Raw genomic sequence first — 15,789 nt, forward strand, 5'->3', positions numbered from 1 at the left:
AACCAGTATTTCCCAGAAGCTCCCTCAGTCTGTGTCCTATAAGAAGTAATCTAATCAAGCACCCTGCCAAGACAGTAGAGTTACCTGAAGACTTTGTCAGCTTCAAGCCCCATTAAGAACTTGCAAATCAGCCACAAGCTACAGGGTTAACTGCTCCCTCCTTTCATCTGTATTTCTGCACGTGGTACTGTACACAGATAACCACAGGCTCCCCACAGGAACAGCCTACATGCGTAACACAGGACATAAATAGCTTTTTAAGCACCTCAGATGAGTATCTGTCAGTACAAAATATGACTTGCTAAGTACACTGTACTGCAGAGACTACATCCTAGACTTCTTTTACAGAGGGTTACTTAATATTTCTTAGTTGTACAAATAGGCCACCGAAACAAAAACTGTTTGGGTAAACTCAAAGATAAGCTCCATGACTGCCAACCACAGCAGGGCAAGGCATAACCTACAATGTGCAACTCCTGCTCATCTTGGACTCTGCTGGAACAATCCCTGGTGTAAAAGACCTAGGGTTACTCTGAATAATGTTCATACATGTTCATGTTCTCTGCATGCTTCTTACACCAAATGTATTCTGAACTTTGGAAGAGAAGCAGCTTCCATGCTGTCTCTTAGCAGCAGCTATGCAGACAGCAAATGAGCTTCTGGCACAAAACAGAGGTAGCCTCAGAAAGAAGCTCATTGCCAGCTGGGTTCTTTTACAAAATAAGTTTCTGAAGTGGAAACTTGCAATAAGGCACCTTGAAGAGTTCTTCCAAAGTCAAGTGTGTACCTCAGCTTGTGCTGTTATCCTGACCAGGATTAGTTAGAAGCAACCTTTGTTTCTCACTTAGTAGAAAAGCCAGCAACCATTCCTGACCTCCTGTATGAGAACGTGGGAGACAAGAAAACAAATACTTTGGTTTTAAATATTAGGTTTTGCAAGAGTCGCTTAGAAGTCCGTACCACTTCAGCTGTTCAGTAGACTACTACTGCCCAATTATCTGCCGATGTTCATTATTTGGAGAACAGAAGATAAAGTTTATTGCAGTTTTCTGGAATTACAACCAACCAGACAATGTATGTACAAAGCTGCAATTAACACCAGCGAATATATGGTAACTCACTGCAGGATGACAAAATGAGCCAGTAGCACAGTTTCAGCTGCAGCGTTTGCTTCATATTCTGTCCACTGGGAAGATTCCCACAAGGGAGAAATGAGATTACTAACAGTATGCAGTAACCATGCACGTAAGTTACATTCTGAAGTTTAATGCCATTTGGTCAGCAATCTTGATACATGGGAAGTTATAAAAGCTCTCAGACACAAGGTAGATTCAATTGCTTTAAAAACACATAAAACTTACAAGGAAGTGACCAACAGCAAGATGAATACACAACATCAGTCCGAAGTCATAAAACACTGCTGTTCTCCCTTTCTGTACACTCCGGCTAGAAGAAAATGGATTTCAATAATGAAAACGCTCCTATAAAACACCCTATAAAATAACTTTTGGATTTGGAATATAAACACATTTTAACTGGGGCAAGCGACAGTCCTAAAACTGGCAATTCTTTCAAGGTAAGACTGGTAGCAGTAACGCAATCTGCTATATTGCCATTTGAAACACTCACCTGTTCTATTACCTAAGGTAATATGTAGGTAGCAGCAGAACTGCTCTTTTCTCAACAAAAAGCTTCCCCCGAAGAAAAGCTATTTGAGCATAATTTAAAGCTGTCAGTCTGTTTCTCACCTATTCTTTCTATTCCCTAAAGACAATTGGCATCAGCTGCAGGGTTTTTAAAATTCTAGTTATCAGTAAATACAATAAATATTGATTGGCATCTATTACACTGAACAGCAAGAAATACATTCTGTGCTGCTACCAAATTTCATTTGTGCAATGGTAATCAAGTACAGTTGGATTGGTCATGCAGAACCTACTTAAAACAGGGTCTTGTTTAAAAACTCAGAACCTTTTACAAAAATATAACTGGCTAATTGGAAATAACCGTTCAGAAACATATAAAACTCAACCCTTAACTCAGCGTACAGTAGGATTTACCCTCAGGAAATGAAGGGTCACTTCAATGAGCTACAGCTCCCCTCCAGGTGTACAAGCAGCACTTAACAACCAGCAATAGCTCACCTATGCATAAAGATACCAACCCCTTCCATCCCGCTTATTCACTTGCAGTTCAAATGAAGTCTCTCACACGTGAGAAGGTTTGGAAGATCGAATCTTAACAGTCAATGGAAACTCATGTATTTGAAGAAATAAGCCTGAAGATTTCAGAAAGCCTGACTTTCCCTTTTTAAGATATATACAGTCATATGTACATATTCACAAGTCTGTCCTATGAAAAGAGAGAGCTTATTACAGAAATCGTAGTTTGTCTCAGTTCATACAATTTAGAGAGCAAAACGAGAACAAATAAACGTAAATATCTACATACAGAGTACAACAGATCAACTATGGAATAGACAATGCTGTATCTGATCTCTCATCCCCATAGCTCCTCTGTTCTTCCGAACTTGTAGATCAGGGTACTAAAAAAGAAAAAAGAAAAAGGGGGGAAAAAAATAAATGAGGCCAAACATAAAGTGGAAAAGTGCATTTTAATAGTTAACATACAATCTTACACTGTTTACACCACAAAAATCAATGACCAGCAATCTTAACTTCTATTCATGTTAGCATCTATTTTTCTGTTTCTATTTCACTTAATATACATGAGTAAAACCATGACATCCAGCTGAAGCAACTGATCAGCAAAATAGTAACAAGGCTCGCAGTAAAATTCCTCTTATAAGGTTGGATGCAATGCCAAGAATAATACTAACAATAATAATAATAATAATAATTTTTTAAAAACTTTAAGGAACAAAACCAAACATTATTTCCTTCCTACTCCTTACCTTACTTTTTTCCTTATAAAGAAGGGCATGGTCATGCTAAATCATAAGACAATAACTAGTGAGGGAAATGGGAAGTATCATCAACAATGGGAACAACAATAAAAAGCAATGAGAGATCAAACAAACCTAACGCATGGACAATTAACTAGAGAAGAGAACTAGAATAGACTGAAGACTTCAAATGAGATGAAACCATTCTCAGAAGTCTGCATCCATCAGTATCTCGCCACTGTTACGAAATATTCAAGAAAAAGGCAATAGCATATCTCACCTATCGCTGTAGGACAGATGCCAGGGTATTTATTGTACAGAGATGATATTGCCATTATCCATTATGTCATAGACACTGAATACTTCACCCAGAAATGTGTCATTGCTTAGTCATCCAAATTCTAGTCCAGAAAGAACTGGACTAACAAGGCTGGGACTGTTAGGTGGATAAAGAATTGGCTGTTTGGCAATAAAAGAGAGGTGGACACCAGGGAGAGGGAGGTGATGGTCCCCCCTCAACCCTGCCCTTGTGAGGCCCCATACACAGTACTGTGACCAAGCCTAGGGCTCCCAATACAAGAATAAGCAGAGCTGTAGGACAGGGTCCAGAAGAGGGCCATGAAGACGATCAGAGGGCTGGACCACCTCTCCTGTAAAGAAAGCTTGAGGGAGTTGGGCTTGTATAGCTTGGAAATGAGAGGGCTCCGAGGAGACCTCATTGTGGCCTTCCAGTACTTGAAGGGCACTTACAAGCTGGAGGGGGACTGACTTTTTACATGGTCTGATAGCAATAGGACAAAGAGGGGAAAGTTAGGTTAGATGTTCAGAAGAAATTTTTTACTTAGAGGGTGTGAGGCGCTGGAACAAGTTGCTCAGAGAGGTTGTGGGTACTACATCCCTGAAGGTGCTCAAGGCCAGGTTGGATGGGGCCCTGGGCAGCCTGAGCTGGTAGGGGGCAGCCCTGCCCATGGCAGGGGTTGGAACCAGATGATCCTTGAGGTCTCTTCCAACCTAAGCCATTCTATGATTCTATGAACAAGAACACAAATCTCTGAACTGTGCTCTGCTTCTGAGAAGGGGTAAATAAAGAATTGCTTCTAATCACTGTAGCAAACAAGGTAGTAATGGTAGCAGACTAACAAAAGAAATAATTGAATCTGTTTATAAAATGACTAATATCATCACATCAGTTATCTGTATCATGCCAGTTTACTCTGTGATCCAAGTGATCTCTGCCTCACATGCTTCACTCCTCAAACAAAGGCCGGAGTGAGTAATTAATTGAAATACGGGGGGGTTCTGCGCTGTGAGCAGAGCTCCACATTGTCAAAGATCAAGTCTGGTGTCAGCTTTGGTTAGAAATCATTTTCCAGAGGTACCTGTGCAGATAGAAGCAGGTGTGTGCAACACTCCTTTACAAGGAAGGAAACTGACCCAGGTATCTTACCTGAAAAATATCAATGCATTCTGGAAAAACACTGCTAATCCAGGGTAAACATTAGTGTCTGCAAAGTAAGTAACAAAGGAAATACTAAGACTTTTTAGTACAGAAAAGGGTATCTAAAACACTCATCACCAACAACAAAACTAGGTGGCACTGCTCTAGCAAGCACAGACCACGCTTCCATTCTTCCAGATTTTCTGTCTTTCAGCAAAAGTATTTCCTATATCCGAAAGTAAAGTTCAATGCCAGGAGACAATCTGTAATTTTTAAAACACTTCTAGATTTCAATCAAGAGTTTGGGCATTGCATTTGGTTGCTTTTTGGTTTTCTATTGTTTGTTCTTAAAACAGTACTTGGTAGCACTTCCTGAATAACAATCACAGCTACCAATGTCTGTATTTTATACAGAATGCTTGTACAACTGGACTGTTTAAAATGGTTCAATGTGGTAGTTCCTAACTTCAGTTTCATCAAGCAGTGCTCAAATCCATACAGAAAGGGACTGTGAAGGGTCCAACAGATTAGATTTTCATATTCACAACCTTTATGAAAATAAAGCTCATAAACAAACCATATCACAAGATATATACCAAGCTGAAGCTTGAATACTTCACATCAAACTTGATGATACCTCCGGAAAGCAGTGAAGTCCATTTCCAAAACTAATCAAGAGAGAAACTTACTCTGTGTAACATATGCTCCAAAAAGAATCCACATTGAAGCAATCAGTGAACCAAACATCAGCATAAAGCCAATGAAGAGCCAGACACGAGCACCTGCAGGAAACATTAAAACCTCTGAGAATCATGTAGTACACGATTCATAGTGACACATAGTGACATCAGACACTGAAGGTTCAAATGGAAAGGGTTGAACCCTGTGTAAAGGATAAGATCATCCAAAAATTGTCTTCTCCAATAAAGCAGATAGGAGGTGGATATTAGCAGTTACCAGAGATTTCTCCTCATCTGAAGGGAATGCCTGTAACATCATTTATCATACATGGAGTGAACTACTTAAGAGGTACACTGCCAAAACTAGTTTTTCTGAGATAAGGCTGGCATTCCGATAAGGTACACAAAACAAACCCTTTTGGTGTTTACTTCAGAAAGGTATTTTCAGACGAGTGAAATCCCCTCATATACTCAGTGAACCAAGAGGTCCATTTCTCTTACATGCCATCCTCCTCAAGTAATGGTCAAAGTAGATAATGAATTGAAATGCTGGAGACCCTGCACTGTGAGACACTGCCCACATAGAAAGAAGGGTGGTGCCATTGCAGATAACCAACTTGCTCACTCATGGTAAAGGATAAAATCTTTATGTGCAAAAATTTACTCCAACAGCCTTAAGAATGAAGCACAGGAAGGCATCGTAGTCTCGGTCAAAAACGAGCAAATCCTACCAGATTTCCCATTTCCATTGCCATTCCAGCCAGCATTATTTTAATTTACCTGTTCTTCCTAAGCATCCATCACTGTAGCTGTCTCCTCTCACCTGTGCATTTGATACAGCATTTATCCTAGGAACAAACAAGTGTGCAGATTTCAGGTTATCAGTTAAAAATCCTAAGCACAAAGCTGTTATTTATTTTATAAAAGGTGTAAAAAACTCTGGAAGAATTACTGACATTCTGTACAGTCACACAGTATTACATCACCCTTAATGGAAGGATCCCAATTGGCCTTCAAGCAAAACCTATATTCCTGCTGAAGTTTGACTTAAACATTCAGATTAACAGACCTATAAGCTGAGAGACCAGAACTGCCATTTTTTAGGTGACTGAAACATCCCTGGGCATTTTTTGGCCGTCTGTTTAAGTTTCTAGTAGCTCTAAAGTCACTTTTCAGGAACAATAACAGTCAGTAATGCAGTGGTTTCATGATTCTAAGATGCTTTTTGACGCCTCTGCTTTGCAATGAATAGCACAAATTCTCAAGCAAGACACATCCTGTAAGGGGGGATCATTTATTTCCTTAAATTACACTGCTGAGGAAGAAAAACAAACTTCAAAATACCAAATAACAAGAAAGCTGTGAATAACCCAAAGCACCCTTTTTTCTCTCCAATAAAAACTAGTTTCTTCTCACTAAAGCCTATTACTTCTCCCTCAAGCCTGCCATGTTAACATCTTCACAGCAGATACAAGATTACTCAAAAGTAATTTATAACAAAGTGATTCCAAGTTTTATCGTATACATATGGCCTAGGAAAAACAATCTTTAACAGCTCATATTTAGTACATAATGAAAGAACTTCCTTCTATATCCACTTACATGAAAAAAGCTAGAGTTGAAAACACCCCGCAGGTATGGAACGCGTGGTTCATTTGTTCTGGCTTAGGGTAAACTACTGCAGCATCTATCATTATCCACCAACCTGTGAAAAACTAGAAATAAATAACACCACTACTATGAGGCAAGAAGGGTATGGAAACAGAGTGACAAAGCACATCAAATGTTCATGTACATCATTTAATCTTCCTTTATCAAATACAAACAGAGAAGGTGACTAGCTTCAAGTCACACTAAACGTTTGATAAGCGAGTTCTGCATATACCTTGAAGTGGATGCTTTCACTGAGGTGCTGGAGAATTGGTTCTGTTTCTACTCAAATTACATCTCAGCCTAAGGCTGATTTCTCTGTACTACTTTAAGGACAAGGATCCGAAATATAACCTGTGTATAACATAATTACTTTTGCCAAAACTCCATTTGGAATTCCAATCTTTTTTTAAAGAAGAGGACCAGTATATTACTACTGGAATCACAGAATGGCCTGGGTTGAAAAGGACCATTAATAATCATCTAGTTTCAACCCCCCTGCCATGGGCAGGGTTGCCAACCACCAGACCAGGCTGCCCAGAGCCACATCCAGCCTGGAAAATTAGATAAAATGCAAATTTACGTGATCCATTAAAAAGATGGCTAATAGTTACACTTGGGAAAAAAAAATCCAAGAAATATGCTGGATCAAGGTTCAGTTACAGCAAAACTGCACAAAAATAACTGTTGTATTTCCACATTTGTCAGCACAGTTATGACCCAGCTCCTCTCACAGAGGATCGAACACCCACATATTCATAACTTACCAATACACCCGCAACTATGGAAGCAATGGCATTTCTTCTTTCACTCCAGTCAATACACTCACATTCTGGCCACCGGAAGTTGTCCAAGAATCCTGCCATTTCCTTCCAGATTAGATTGCCCTTCTTGTTCTGCACTTATACATGAATTCTTCCATTAACAGCAATGTTCTGAGTACCTGAAACACGGCCAAAAATGCATTTAGCACAGAAGAGTAAAAACCTCAAGATGTTTGACAAACTGTCATGAACAGACTTTAAAATGCATATTTTTTGCAGACGCATTCCACACACTATACAGCTCTTCTACTGAGATACATTAAACAGAGCAACCTACCTCACAAATAGCGCTACAATATAAAATCAGCACACAAGCACTGCGCACAAGGCATCATAATCGAAATGTAAATATACTGTGCATTTGTAACATGTAGAAACAAAAGCGGGAGACAAAAAAGAGCAAAAATATTTCACCCTAAGTTTCACCACTGAACCGTAATCCTATCATTGGCAGGTAAAAAAGAGACACATGGCAGGACTTCACATGCAGAGCAAGAACCTGGCCCTTGAGTCTGACAAAGGAATCTTAGACAAGATACCCTTATTTCCTGTCTCCAAACAAAAAAGAGAATATGTGCCCCAGTGGTGCAGTGGTAGGAATGCCGCTTGCAACACTGGAGACCTGAGTTTGAATCCCCCCTGTGGTGCAAGTGGTAGAAGTGCCGCTCTGCTACACAGGAGGCTCGAATCCTGGGGGTTGGACTCGATGATCTCTAAGGTCCCTTCCAACCCGCACGAGACTGTGATAGTGTCTTTCTAGCGCAGTGGAAAAGCGATCACTTCAATGAGACAACTCATACCAAGGGTAAGGGACATCCTCCTTTGCAGGCGGATGATCAGTCACAGATCTCTAACAACAGGAAGACAAAAGCAAAGTTCATCAGTGCTCCCGTGGCCCTTCCTTGTTTTGCACTCTTACAACGGTTCCATATGTACTTGATTTGTTCCTCTTCAGTCCCTGAAACTTTTATCTTCCTCAAGCAGTAATCTCTACTCTTCCTGCCAGAATCTTTCCCGCTCATACACCCACAACAGAACGCAGCCCATGGATCCTGTCACTGTCTTCATTGTGGACTATACAGATCATGCCCTGCAGTACAGCTGGCCACAAGCTAACATATGTATGCACATAGTACATATATGACATAGTAAGACCCCTTCAACTCTACCAAGTCAGTCATGACAGACTTTACAGATAACATACATGGTACAAACCTCACTTACTTATTAAACACTTTTAAGCACTAAGTTTAAAAACAAAACAAAGGCATTTTACTCACTTGAAAAATCTGAGACAAAACCTCCCTCAGTTGTCTTGAGGATCAAACAGTTTTCACATCTGCATTAGTGACAAATGAGTGAATTTGTCCCTCCTTGGGGACACTAGTGCCCAAGGAGGCTGTGGATGCCCCATCCCTGCAGGCATTCAAGGCCAGGCTGGATGTGGCTCTGGGCAGCCTGGTCTGGTGGTTGGTGACCCTGCACATAGCAGGGGGTTGGAACTGGATGATCATTGTGGTCCTTTGCAACCCAGGCCATTCTGTGATTCTAGTGCTACATTGATTATTTTTTTTAATATATATATTTTTATATACATTTAAGACACAAAGCAGCTTTCTACCAAAGGATATTTTACCAGAAATACTGGCTTACCAGCCTACACTTTGCTTTAGCTTCAAATTTGTGCTGAGAAGAAAAGCACCTCAATGATGTGAAGAGATGAGATAAGCACTATCTGCTGGCAGTCTTTCAACAGCAAAGAGCTGTAATTGACCATACAATTTTCCTGTTTCACTGGAATGGCAGACATTGGGAAACGCAGCGCATTGTATTTGCAACGCAACACAGACAGTAAGTTTGGAGGTATTGCTACATATGTCTAATGCTAGAAACCAGCTTTGATTTCACAAAGAAAAGCCAGTGGGAGAGTAGGCTAATGGCAGTAAGTAATGGCGATAAAGGACCCGATGCCCCTGCCCTTTTTCAGTGGATAATGTAAACATTAACTGATAACATGCAGAACTCCGCAAAGGAGTCTTTTACACAACTACCTCAGAAGAGTTCCACTCCAGAGTAAAAACATTTGTCTCATTATTTCTATAAGTCTGCATGTGTAGAGACTTCACAGACACACGAGTAAAGGCAGTGATGCACCATCCTTCACTATTCACCATTTCTTCACTAGGAGAGTGGTTAGGCCCTGGAACAGGCTGCCCAGGGAGGCTGTGGATGCCCCGTCCTTGGAGGTGTTCAAGACCAGGTTGGACGGGGCCCTGGGCAATCTGATCTAGTAAATGTGTATGTTTGGTGGCCCTGCCAGGCAGGGGGGTTGGAACTACATGATCCTTGAGGTCCCTTCCAACCCGGGTCATTCTGTGATTCTGTGATTCTTTCCTGTGTGACTGAGCGTTGCCTCGCTCCATGCCCACCACACAGACATTCCTCTCTGTGAGAGGACAACACTGTCCCTGACCAAGCAAGATCAAATTGGAACTGAAAAATAACAGGGACAGTTATAGCTGCTGCAGAAATAACATTCAGTAGGTGCCAGCACCTTGGTTAAGACAACTAGGATATCATTCAGGTGAGTGAGGCAAAATAACAACATACCACATGAGGGCTGGAGCATAAAAGTTTCTCCATCAAGTTAGGTTCTCTCTTCTAAAGGGTCTGGATCCAAGTGAATTAAATGTGAAAGCAGTGATAAGGAGGCACAAAAAACCTGCACAGGGAGAACTGACTTAGACTACAATGCTACCAGGCTCCAAAGAACAGGACCTGCTATTTCCAAAACAGAAAGCAAAAGACAGACCAGACGAAGAGCCACTGAAAGCCATGAGGAAAACTGCACTCCTTCCCTCCTTCCTCAAGGAAGGAGAAAGCACCTTCCACAAGCTGTTGGCTGGAATACGCTTTAAGCCATGTATGTGCAATATGCACAAACCATTAGAGGATAATCAGCAGTCACTGCAAGGACCTTATAGTAGCACTCCTACCCTGCTCTGTGCCAGTGGTCCCCGCTGGACCACTCCCCCATTTCAGCCACCACGTGCAGTTTCACTTTCAGTTTCCCACACGCAATTCTGTATTGTCTGCTTTTCAGGTATGGCACCAAAAGAAAGGACACAAACTTTCAGATTAATGAGCCTAAAGCTGCGCGGCCAAGGTATCGAACGGACAACGGCCCCCTCATCCCTCACCACAACACCCAGCTACAAGGCGCTGATCGCTCTGTTACCCCACGGGACTCAAGCCCCCCACAGCGGGGACAGAATCACAGAATTATCAAGGTTGGAAAAGACCTAGATCATCTAGTCCAACCATTACCAATACTTCCAGGCTGAATCACATTCCTCAGACCCGAACCCTGAGGGCGGCCTACAGACCTCCCCGTCCCCGCTCCGAGCCGGGCCCGTGCCTCCACCAGAAGCTCCCGGCAGCTGTGCGGGCAGCGCGGCCGGACACCCCACCCGGTGAGCACGGAACCGCCGCTCGCTACCCCGGCCGGGACGGACGGTGCCGGGCCGGCCTCCCCACAGCAGCGAGAGGGGACGGTGAGGAGACGCGGAGGGAAGCGGGACCCGTTGATCGAAGCGTGAGAACGGAGAGTGCGTGTCCCAACCGCCCCTTCGCCCTCCCTGCCCCACAGCCCTCCGCCCCACACCGCGGCCAGAGCGGGAAGCGGCCCCGCACGTACCCCCGTCCTGAGAGAGACTCTTCCGCCTGCCGGGGGGCGGGGCACAAACCCGGGCAGATCGATGAGCGACGCGACCCTCCACCAATGGGAAGTCGACACTGCACGTCACCGGAGGCAGTGATTGGGCGGCTCCTCTGCCCACACGCGCGAGGTCCCGCCCCCTCAGTATCCCCAGGCGGGAGCGGCCGCGTCCCCTCAGGCCCCGCCGCCCTGAGCACGGCAACTCGCATCGCTTTATAACCCTAAGGATGGAAGAGGCGGCACCGCTATAGACACAAACTTCAAACAACCCCGAGCACATACTATCCATCAAATCTGCCTGGCACAAAAGGCTGGATAGCTGGGCTGTACAGCGATGAAGGCAAAACGCAGCAGTGACATTGAAACAGAGCTGCTCCATCCCACATCCAGTGCAAATACACATTTAAATTACCATTGTTTGTTGGTTTCTCTTGTTTATTTTCTAATCATCGTTGTAATAACTATTGAAAAAGTGGCCTTTACACCTGGCAGCTTTTCATGCTACAAGGCTGTAAGTGCCGACAGCAAGGTCTCATCTGCTCCATTATAACCAAGTGGCTTTAAAAGCAGCACAAATCCATTCCCAACGCTGACTCATCCATTACGGCTACTTCAGTATTTAAACTGCTGATACTTCCCTTCACAGACAGCCAAGATGGATTCCACCCCAGTCACATTTATTGCAGTCTGGTTCCTATTTACACCCGTGCAACAAATCCAACTTACAATTAGCTCTTTGCACATCGGTCACTGGATTCATTTGAACAGCAATTCACATCCAATTCCTGTAATGAGAATTAAAAGCTGATCTTTCTCAGCCAAGGGACATTTAAACAAGGAAGGATAAAGGTCAAAGTAAAGGGCATGGACACACTTTACTTCCCCTTTGTCCTCTCAGTGTTTTACTTACGCGTCAGTTTCATGTTACAAAGAGATAACAGCGCTGCAGAAGTCATTAAATTATACACTGAAAAGTTAAGCATGAATTTTAAGCAGAAGGAAAAAAATGAGCTGCAATAGGATAACTGGATTCACTTGTTCCTTAGCAGCATTCACAAAGAATTAAGGACCCACAAGTGAACACCAGAACCCCCCCAGTTCTTTTCAAGCGGTCAAACAGCCAGGTGGATTTTATATTTGCAGTGAATGTGAAATTTCCCTCATGCTACAGGTTTTAGTTATAAAGTGCCTTCAAAAGCTGGACTAGAGGTGAGCCGCTATGATGTTATTTCAGTGTAGTATTGAACCACTTCAGTAGAGAAGACTTCCACCCAAACCGTTGAACACCTTCCCCTTCATTTTCCTTTGTGTCGTAACCAGAAGCCTCTGTGTTTTCCATCGAAGCTTCGTAAGTCTTTTGTGCTCGGATGATTTCTTTGTCAGCACTGAAGTGCACCATTTGTCTGCTCAGAAGAGGAACAACTAAATTGAAGCTGTCAATCCTTTTGTTTAACTTCCTGATATCCTCCGCGAATTGCTCGCAGATGTGATTCCATTCCTTTTGCCTACGCGGCGTCATGGGCTCTCCCAGCTTACTCCTGGATACCACTATGCTCTTTCTTAATCGCTCAATCGTTTCCCTGATTTCTTTCTGCAAGAGGATCCATTCCGGCTGGTATCCGTTGTCTATCAGAATCCTGTTCAGGTTGTGAGTCATAGGATCGACATGAGGACAATCCGAAAACTTCTGCAAAGGTTTTCCTTTCCCGCTGAGGTTGTCGAAATCACCTTTTGCCATTGACTCCTGAATAAGGTCTTCCACCAACCGTTCAACTGCCTGAGTTATCTTCACTTTCTTGCTCTGTCTCACATCTTTGGCTTTCATAAGGTCCGTTGCAACATACTGGCTTTCAAGCTTCCGCGCACGGTACGCCAGCACTTGCTCAGTAGCACGGTCTACTCTGAACTGCATGTACTGCTTTTCTCTTTGGCTTGGTGTTCCGTAACCAACACCTTCAAAACTCAAGTAGTGCCTATGCTGCGGCGCGTTTGATTTGAGCTGGTCTTCCTCCTCCTCCTCTTCCTTATTCTCACTGGATTTCTTTTTGTTTGCCACATCGTTAAGCACAACTCTGTACGCTTCTTCTACCTTCACGAATGCTGCAGAATCTGCTGTGATGGAACCGCTGTCTGGGTGATATTTTTTGGCAAGACTCCGATACGAATTTCTGATATCATCGACTGAACATCCTTCCTCAAGCTCAAGAATTTTGTAAGAGTCCTTGATATCCCTTTTAGGTTTGTAGCCTGACAACATTCTACCACCACAGATGTAGGAAAATGGCTTCAGGCTTCTGGGAATCATTGCTTGATGTACCATTAAATGATGTCCTATGGTGTTAGTCAGCATCGTATAAAACCACTTTCTAGTTCTTCAGATGCAGATACATTATAAGCAATGACCTACAAACACATATTAAATATGTTCATGTCAACTTACACGGTTTGTTCAAATCTTATCTTGTTATATCATCTGAATCAAAGAATCCCTACGAAAAAAATTCAGACCAGTATACAGCGCTCTTTCTTTTGCAGACTAACAGCAAATTCTGAATTTCTTGTTAATTTCTACTGAAGTCATAGAATTACGATGTAAATGAAAATTAATTCACAATACAGCTTTCTCCTGCCATAGCAACAGCAGCATAGGTTTGTTAAGCATGACTCCTCTAAATCGGAGCGAGACAATGTCTTGCTTCCCAAAGGGTCAAAGCTTTACTGCCTTTCCACAAACTCAGTGCAACATATACTGGAAATATGCTGTTCATTGCTGAACTCCAGTGAACAACTCTAGTTCCCTCAGCTGCTCACCATCAGACTTGTGCTCCAGACCCCTCACAGCTTTGTCACCCTTCTCTGGACATGCTCCAGGGCTTCAATGACTTTTGTAATGAGGGGCCCAAAATTGAACACAGCCCTCAAGGTGCAGCCTCACCAGTGCTGAGTACAGAAGGACAGTCACCTTGCTGGACTTGCAACACAGCACGGCATGTAGATCACTGCTTTCTCTCCTACTAGGTGGCTGGTAAAGATAACTTTGTTCCATTTGTCCATAAAACCCACATACCTTCCACTTAAACAGAATGACCATAGCATCACAGAATGGCCTGGGTTGGAAAGGACCACAATGATCATCCAGTTTTAACCCTCTGCTATGTGCAGGGTCACCAACCACCAGACCAGGCTGCCCAGAGCCACATCCAGCCTGGCCTTGAATGCCTGCAGGGATGGGGCATCCACAGCCTCCTTGGGCAACCTGTTCCAGTGCGTCACCACCCTCTGTGTGAAAAACGTCCTCCTAATATCTAACCTAAACCTCCCCTGCCTCAATTTAAAACTGTTTTCCCTCGTTCTATCACAATCCACCCTTGTAAACAGCAGATCAATGAATAATCTCTTGAAATTCAACCCCTTGATAAGAAGTAGTTTCGCAGTTTCCCCTAAATCTACAGATTCGATATGTTCTCGTCCTTACAAAACGGGGACTTACCCCCCAGGACCCCTCTAACTACAGGTAGCCGGGACAAGGCCGATGCCCCCACACCGAGGCAGCAGCAGGGCCTAACCCCGCCCCTCCAGCTCCCAACGGCCGACCCCCACAGGCCGCGAGCACTCACTTAGAGAGCCCCCATGTGCGCTGCGACGGGGGTGATGTAGGACGGGAAAGTCACCCCTCGGCACGACGCCTCACCTCCTGCCCGCCGCCTCCCCGCTCCCCTGCCCCGCTCTCCCCGTCTCGCTCGGACACGTCCCCGCCGCCCGCCGGGGGGAGCCCGAGCGCCGCCGACAGTTCTGCCGGGAGACATGTGACCCGCCGGCATGAGAGCGGGGGGGAATGGCGGGCCCGCCGCTGGGGGCATGCGCTGTGGGGTTCGGTCGGCGGCAATATGGCGGACAGAGGCCTTCCCTGTGTATGGTTATCTATGTGGTCTAGCTCTGAACCTACCCCCACCATGCCCACTGCCCACGTCCCTCAGTGCCACATCCACACGGCTCTCGAACACCTCCAGGGATGGTGACTGCACCACATCCCTGGGCAGCCTGTGCCACTGCAGCACTGCTCTTACTGACAAGAAATCCTTCCTAACATCCAACCTGAACATCTCCTGGAGCAACTTGAAGTCATTCCCCCCTGTCCTCATAAAACTATGGAATGCTTTACGAAGTTGTGTAACGTTTCAGGACTGTTCCTGACTATTTCTGTTTAGTTGTAGTCAATGAAAGCTGTATTTTATTTCTACACACTGTCTTTGAGACTCCTCTCCTGTTAGAAGATGTAACGTTGCTGTGAACAGCATGGGAACTGAGTGATGAGCTCAGCTTTTTGATGTCTTATTGCAGCTCTTTCATTCGTTTAGCTGAATACTGCTCATGTTGTAGGACTGATTGATTGGTTGGGAGGAGTTATTTCATCATTAGCTGAGGAAAAATGGAAAGAGAGAACAGTGCACACCACTGAAGTTTTTGGGGAGGTCTGTTTCATACAGCAGGACGCACTGAGGTGATGCTGCCAGGCTACCATCAGACAGTATAAGAGGGGACAGGGCATCATGCATGTCTGTCTGCTTCTTTCA

At 43.9% G+C, this 15,789-nt stretch overlaps 2 protein-coding genes across 10 annotated transcripts; both read right to left on the bottom strand.

Moving 5' to 3' along the window:
• Nucleotides 1-1,014: 1,014 nt before the first annotated feature.
• TMEM50B (transmembrane protein 50B) lies at nucleotides 1,015-14,979 on the bottom strand. 7 transcript variants are annotated; one of them, XM_085528787.1, is made up of 8 exons: nucleotides 11,195-11,222; nucleotides 10,108-10,219; nucleotides 7,441-7,616; nucleotides 6,626-6,728; nucleotides 5,804-5,871; nucleotides 5,033-5,125; nucleotides 4,353-4,410; nucleotides 1,015-2,545 (listed from the first exon to the last, which is right to left on the bottom strand). In XM_085528787.1, the coding sequence occupies exons 4-8, from the start codon at nucleotides 6,715-6,717 to the stop codon at nucleotides 2,500-2,502; spliced, it is 357 nt and encodes a 118-aa protein (XP_085384913.1). In that variant the 5' UTR covers nucleotides 6,718-6,728; nucleotides 7,441-7,616; nucleotides 10,108-10,219; nucleotides 11,195-11,222; the 3' UTR covers nucleotides 1,015-2,499. The 7 variants fall into 7 exon arrangements, with proteins under 7 accessions (XP_085384913.1, XP_032304657.1, XP_085384900.1 ...); XM_032448766.2 differs by having other exon boundaries at nucleotides 6,626-6,738; XM_085528774.1 differs by lacking the exon at nucleotides 11,195-11,222 and adding an exon at nucleotides 10,494-10,585 and having other exon boundaries at nucleotides 6,626-6,738.
• Nucleotides 11,633-14,979, bottom strand: DNAJC28 (DnaJ heat shock protein family (Hsp40) member C28). Of its 3 annotated transcripts, none has more exons than XM_015881688.3 (2): nucleotides 14,907-14,979; nucleotides 11,633-13,618 (listed from the first exon to the last, which is right to left on the bottom strand). In XM_015881688.3, the coding sequence occupies exon 2, from the start codon at nucleotides 13,563-13,565 to the stop codon at nucleotides 12,441-12,443; it is 1,125 nt and encodes a 374-aa protein (XP_015737174.2). In that variant the 5' UTR covers nucleotides 13,566-13,618; nucleotides 14,907-14,979; the 3' UTR covers nucleotides 11,633-12,440. The 3 variants fall into 3 exon arrangements, with proteins under 3 accessions (XP_015737174.2, XP_015737152.2, XP_015737166.2); XM_015881666.2 differs by having other exon boundaries at nucleotides 14,833-14,979; XM_015881680.2 differs by having other exon boundaries at nucleotides 14,283-14,979.
• Nucleotides 14,980-15,789: the final 810 nt, after the last annotated feature.

The sequence above is a fragment of the Coturnix japonica genome, chromosome 1 (assembly GCF_054131305.1).
Source record: "Coturnix japonica strain WE chromosome 1, WE-NBRP24, whole genome shotgun sequence".
NCBI lineage: Eukaryota > Metazoa > Chordata > Aves > Galliformes > Phasianidae > Coturnix > Coturnix japonica.

Bases quoted from the DNA above. Each gene is read 5' to 3' on its own strand.
- TMEM50B (XM_032448773.2), bottom strand. From the start codon at position 7,539: ATGGCAGGATTCTTGGACAACTTCCGGTGGCCAGAATGTGAGTGTATT. The intron at 5,872-6,625 runs GTAAGTGGATAT...GTTTGTTCCTAG, and splicing joins TCAACTCTAGCTTTTTTCAT to GATAAATGCTGTATCAAATG. The intron at 4,411-5,032 runs GTAAGTTTCTCT...CTTACTTTGCAG, and splicing joins TGGAGCATATGTTACACAGA to ACACTAATGTTTACCCTGGA.
- DNAJC28 (XM_015881688.3), bottom strand. From the start codon at position 13,565: ATGCTGACTAACACCATAGGACATCATTTAATGGTACATCAAGCAATG.